Source organism: Schistocerca nitens, chromosome 10 (assembly GCF_023898315.1).
Source record: "Schistocerca nitens isolate TAMUIC-IGC-003100 chromosome 10, iqSchNite1.1, whole genome shotgun sequence".
Classification (NCBI taxonomy): Eukaryota; Metazoa; Arthropoda; class Insecta; order Orthoptera; family Acrididae; genus Schistocerca; species Schistocerca nitens.
This window is the reverse complement of record NC_064623.1, coordinates 171144688-171151228: the sequence shown is the minus strand read 5'-3', so window position 1 is coordinate 171151228 and position 6541 is coordinate 171144688. Positions and strand designations below refer to the sequence as shown.

The 6541-nt window shown below is 38.8% G+C and overlaps 1 protein-coding gene across 1 annotated transcript; it reads right to left on the bottom strand.

Annotated features, from left to right (window-relative positions):
- Positions 1 to 3210: 3210 nt before the first annotated feature.
- On the bottom strand, positions 3211 to 4257 carry LOC126209968 (speckle-type POZ protein-like). The gene has a single exon (XM_049939080.1). It carries the CDS (start codon positions 4255 to 4257, stop codon positions 3211 to 3213), a length of 1047 nt encoding a protein of 348 aa, XP_049795037.1.
- Between the last annotated feature and the right edge of the window lie 2284 nt (positions 4258 to 6541).

Genomic DNA, 6541 nt, shown 5'->3' with positions numbered 1-6541 from the left:
GGGTATACTAACTACTGCCTCTCAGTATATTTACTCATTAATGAAATTTGTCCTAAATAATATATCTCTTTCTCCAACAAACAGCTCAGTTAATACATACAATACCAGGAACAAAAATGATCTGTACAAGGACATAAAAGCACTTACTTTAGTTCAAAAAGGGGTCCACTACTCAGGAACACTCATCTTCAATAATTTGCCAGCAAACATAAAAAATTTAGTTACGAATGAAGATCAGTTTAAAAGGAGCTTGAAAGACTTACTAGTGGCCAACTCCTTCAACTCCATTGACGAATTTTTTAATAGAAACAAATTATGTATTGCATATATTCATACTATTAGTATTGTTATTTCAGCTTAAAAAAAATACATGTTCCACATCCATGAGGATCTCCTCAGCACGGATCTATGGAACAAAAACTAATCTAATCTAATCTAACCCCTCCGGCAAATACACCGAGAACAAACTGGCATTCTTTCCTGCTCTGCATGGTATTCCCTGAGGGACTCCACTACCTGCCTAATGTTGGAGCTCCCAATGACTAGCATATCCGCACTCTGCACTTGTCTGGACTGGGCAGGAAAATACGTCACTGACACAACAGGAGAGGCAGTCTGTGTTGGCTCAGAAGTATTATCAACACTAGGTAGCACCTCGTAACTGTTGCTAAGGAGTAAAGACTGTACGGGTCATTCCCTCTTTCGCCTTCTGCTCAGCGACACACACGCCTACCACTGCCCACCAGTCACTCTTGTGTGAAGACAAACCGGAAATATGTTGCATATCAGAAGACACACTGACAACCAGGTCACCAGGGTATTCCAACGGCACTACAGGTGTTGCAGGACTTAGCACCAGTGCCCTGATGTCACTGCTCCTTTGAGCAGCATCCAGAAGCCTGTCACCCATGGCCAACATATCCTCCAGCTGTTTACAGACATCAGCCAATTCTCCTTATGCCCATTCATAACAAATGAAGACCACATCCAGTTCTTACTGGGTAAAACCTGAATAGATTTCAAAAATACACACAAAGCAGTGATGAGTAACAGAAAAAGTACAAAACGGAATCCACAGTAGACAAAATCACTCGACTGTAGCTCTCAGAGAATTCTCCTGTTATAATTCTATACAAATCAGTTCGGGTGCTGTCACACGCAGATGAGATTGGTATAATTGCAAGAACACCAAGAGCAATGAAAGAAGCCTTTACAAGTCTTCAAAGAGTTATTAGATAGATGACACTACAGATAAATAGAGGGAAAACTACATATATGCCTGTAACTGAGAAATATTATCCTAAAGATCCCCAATAAATAGAAATTGGTTCATACAAATTTCATGCTTTGTGTAGTTTTAACCACGGATCAGAAGTAAGCTTTAAGAACAATGTCCACTCTGAACTCCAAAAGTGAAAATTTTCTGCCTAAAAATGCTACCACGGCCACAAAAAACATCTCAAATCTAAGTTGTCGTTCAGGTAAAGTAAAGTTATGATGTGTAAAAGTTTTAGCAAGGCCAGTGCTAACATATGGTGCTGAAATGTGGACATAACAAAACCTGGCGAAAAGCTACTGGACATATTTGAAAGGGAGAGCTTCAGGCAAATTCTTGAACCAGTGGAAGAAAATGGTGTTTGGAGACGAGGTTAAACTATGAGTAATATAATCTATGTAATGAACCACACACTTTCATCAGTATTGAGAATAAAGAGGTTGGAATGGGCAGGACAAGTGCTGAGAGCAAATGACACAAGATTAAGAAGACATTCAGAGCAGAGCCTGAAGGAACCAGGAGAGTTGGAAGACCAAAGCTAAGTGGGTGGGAGAGGACGGTTTCAGAGAGGATATAAGGAAAACCAGAATTCAGAATTGGAGGAGTTTGGCACAAACAGGGAAGAATGTAGTAATCTTCCACAGAAAGCCACGGCTCACAAAAGGCTGTCATGTCGATGCTGATGATGATACCTGATACTATGGTTTAGTTAAGTATAAGATAACACTTTTTAAATCGAAAGCAAGAACTACATTGATGTACGTAATGCACATATTTTAGAAAATGTTCTTCTGAAAGTACGATGACCATTAGAATGTAAAAAGCCATTGAAAATACTATTGTCACTATGAAAATTCTTTGGACTTGAGGATTGCAATTCAAGTTTGTGGAAACTAGTTGTTCACATATGTATTTCATGCACTCTGGGCATAAAACTTCTCCAACCAGAAGATTACACTTTTCATAATAAGAGATGGCTCTCCTGTCAACAATGTCATGTAACCAAAACAGACTTGCTCCACATCATAACAACAGGTCACAATTACAATCCATGGAACAATCCAACTACCTAACTACCTGACAATAACTAAACTGATATTTGGGCATTACATCTGTTTCAGTTTATCACCTAGCAGTAAATGATTGATACAGCTGTTAGTTTCATGAGCATCTCAGTCAGTATTAACGAACAAGTAAAGCACTATTAGTGGTCACCTTGAATTTGATACCTGCCATAAAAGGGGATTTAATGGATCTAGCAAGCACCACCAGGAGTGTAGACTGACCTATACACCCACACTGTACTAGCTGGCTTTGGTTTGCATGTGCATAAATGGCAGCAGCAGACCATCCAACACGTTTTGCAGAAGTGTATTTTAGTATCATTTCCTGCCAGTGCAAAGGATTTTCAGACACACTCCAGATGCTGGTGACTGAACTGAGAAATTAAATTTAATATTATAAACTACTGTATCATTTATGTAAGATATTTGCATTCTATGTTTTATCCATTTTACATTAGTTGCATTGTTTTATACCTATATAGTAATACAGTGTTGTGTATTCTGCCACATGTTAAATAAAAATAAACAGAGGTTACTTTTACCAGGTACTAAACAATAAACACCTTTTTTGTTTATTAATTTTGCCAGACATGCTTTTCACATACTAATCACGTCATTAATTTAGTGCCGGGTGAAAAACCTGAAGGAGTTGTAATGCCCAAAAAGTCGCTGTATCCCATGAAAATGTGGTTGTAGCTCTAAAATGTGTTGCTTGTAAACATGATTATAAAATATTGTGACCAAAGATTGCATATTACCAGTAAAAATATCTCAAACATAGAAGCTACAGACATGGGAAGACCACGATGAAATGTCTATCAATACATAAAGTTCCAATATAAAATGATGCAGCACTGACCTCTCACTGAATCATTCCATCATCTTGCTAATATACTTTACAACGTCTGGATTTGTAGTTAGAATATCGTCCCATCCAGGGGTGCGCATCACCTTGCGGAGGTTATGTGTGATGTAAAGGACTGCATGGTCTAGCAGTACACCACAAGAGAATTTTTTGGCATTGGCAGCAGTTTCTGCAGCATTGTCCACAGACAAACAGCTGGCTATGTGATTCTCACATTGGCCCTTCAGCTGATGAAGTTGGTACATGTCAGCAGCAATCAGTAAGTCCCACGGCATGTCCTTGAGAGCTGGTGCCACACCTGTGTACAAGTAAAGCAAAACCTGCTTCAGTACTTCCGGCTTCACATCAGACAACTCCACGCGACCTTCCTTTGCTTCCTTCGTGTGTGGCTGCAGCATGGCAGCAAAGTAAGGACTCCGTACCGACAGGACGGCCCTGTGTGCCTTCAGGACAGTGTCGCCTGCATGTAGATCGAAGTCTGTCAGTACTTCCTCATCGAACATCTTGCCTAAGCCTTTCATTACACCAATGTGTGGCTCCACTGCATCTGCTACAGGCAGTTTGTCCTGAATAATGCACTGGATGCAGATTTCACACTGCAATATTATCTCGTCTTCATTTTTTGCTGTATTAAAATTTCTGATGAGCTTCCATTCAGATTTTCCTCCTTTTGACAGAGAACACCAAATGCTTGTGTATACTTCTCGTTTTACACCAAAAGGAATAATCTCATAAGCTTTTAGCATTGCTCTTAAAGACCTGTCAGTTTCACACTTTTGCAGCTTAAAACTTAGCCAAAGCCCATCTGAATTCTTAGTAAGGACCATGCACCACTCGCTGCCATTCTGGTGGGTGAATGGGATGGACTCAACACTGGTTGTTCCTGCAGGCAAAGTTGTCAGTCCCCTCACAGTCCAGGCACTGAAAGTCGAGAAGTTCTCAAACCTTGTGCCTAATGCGTGCCTCAGGATGCTTGGTGTCCCTGCTGCTAGTTCTGCAATATCACTTGTAATGACCCCTGATCCGGGTGCAGGAAATGCTGCAACAAACATTGACAAATACGATATTGTGTCTGCTGACACCACACATATATATTACTACACCTACTACATACATCCCATGTAAGACTTATAGAATGGCTTATTCACATAATGCTATTACCACAAATGTGATGAAAGGCGGGGAAGCAATGACCTACTGCACATTCCTGATTGATATTACGCTTCTATCCAGTGTGCAATCATTTTTCAATATCTTGTCTCAGTGAAGTGAGGTCATTTGGAACAAACTATTATTGTGAATTCTGTGATTGCTTAAAATAAGCTGTCTGATAGAAAGTTCCATCAGCTCTGTGGTCTCACAAGTTAACTTCAAACCAACAGAAATTTTCTGGCAGAGTAAAGGGAACATATGATGATACAGTACTGAACATTCATTCATGAAATGTGCTAATGAAAAGTCCACGATGAAATATAAATAAATTAGTCGTACTGCTTAGTCATTTAGAAGTACATAAACAAGACAGAGAACAAAATTTCCCTGCAGATTAAAACTGTGTGCAGGGCTAGGACTCAAACCTGGAACCTTTGCTAAACATGGACAATGCTCTTACCAACTGTCTAGGCACCCTCCAACAGTATTTCATCTCCTACCTTCCACATATCACAGAAGCTCTTCTGCATTCCAGCAGAACTAGCGCTTCTGGAAAAAAGGATACTGTCAAGAAATGGGTTAGCAACTGCCTATAAAAGGCACACATACGCACAAATTCATGCAGTTCATTAAATATTTATTTCTGAAGTGAAAATTCCATAAATAATGATTAAGCTGTGATCCTGTCACTTCCAAAATCAACTATCAGAAATGTTTTTTTTTTATTTTATTATTTTTTGTCCTTAAAATAAAAAATTAAAATATTTCAAAATTATTATTTTATAAAATTAGTTTCTAATAAACGAGTTTATTGCAAAAACTACATGAAAAAGACTTAAAATGAAAATTATTACTGTTTGTCAACTCATAACGCTCATATTCCACTAACCTCATATGTAAATTACATCTTTGATTTGCTTTGTATCAAGAGTTTTTAGTGGCACTGGTTGTGATACAGTAATATCATTGCAATCTGTGTGTAAGGTCGTGGCTGAGCAAGTAGAGTTTGAACATGTTCTAGCATGCAGAAATACAGTTTCAAATGTTGTGTGTTCAAGAAAATGTGAGTAAATGGAGAAATTATTAAAACTGGATCTTGAAATGAATTCAAAAATCAACAGTTCCACAAGTTGTATGCAAAATCTGGGCAATCTGTGGAATGAGTATGATCATTAAGAGCATTGATTGAAAGGGATGAATATAATTTCTGTTTCACTTCCTGCTCTTGCATAATTCAAAATTCACTGCAACAAACTCATTATTTTGAAGTGAATTCAAATTACAGTTGAAATCTGTGAAAAAGTTTTGGTAAATGAGAACAATGAGACCAGGAGCATTACAAAGCAATACTAAGATAAAAAATGCAAGGAACAAACTTCTTGAATGAGATTTTCACTCTGCAGCGGAGTGTGTGGTGATATGAAACTTCCAGGCAGATTAAAACTGTGTACCCGACCGAGACTCGAACTCGGGACCTTTGCCTTTCGCGGGCAAGTGCTCTACCAACTGAGCTACCGAAGCACGACTCACGCCCGGTTCTCACAGCTTTACTTCTGCCAGTACCTCGTCTCCTACCTTCCAAACTTTACAGAAGCTCTCCTGCGAACCTTGCAGAGCTTGCACTTGCCCGCGAAAGGCAAAGGTCCCGAGTTCGAGTCTCGGTCGGGCACACAGTTTTAATCTGTCTGGAAGTAACAAACTTCTTAATGGATAGGCAATACCTGACTATGACATGGGAATTCTAAAGCTTGAGGATAGATGCGACAAATGCTTAAAAACACAGGTGACAGCATAGAGGAATAAAGTAAACTTCAGTCTTGTAAGTGACATGTTTTATATAGTAAAATATAAATCTTTAATAAATTAAAGATATCTAGTTGTTACTGGATTACCATTGTATTCCTGAAAAGAAATGTGTAATTGGTTCATTATTATCACAGGATGGAAAAAGCACATGAAATTCACACACACACAGTCAGTTCATATAACAAAGGTAAACTTGTTAATTGCACCATGTGGACATTTTTCATATAGAAGAATCCCTATTTTTTCTATGAAATTGATAGTGCAGGTGAGTGGTTTTGTTCTGGCTTTCAAGGTAAGCTGTTTGCAAGGCACAGTTGCGCTCTATGAGTACTGTCTGCCACTTTATAACCATCCCTAGTACAATATAACACACTACGG

Bases quoted from the DNA above. Each gene is read 5' to 3' on its own strand.
- LOC126209968 (XM_049939080.1), bottom strand. From the start codon at position 4,257: ATGTTTGTTGCAGCATTTCCTGCACCCGGATCAGGGGTCATTACAAGT.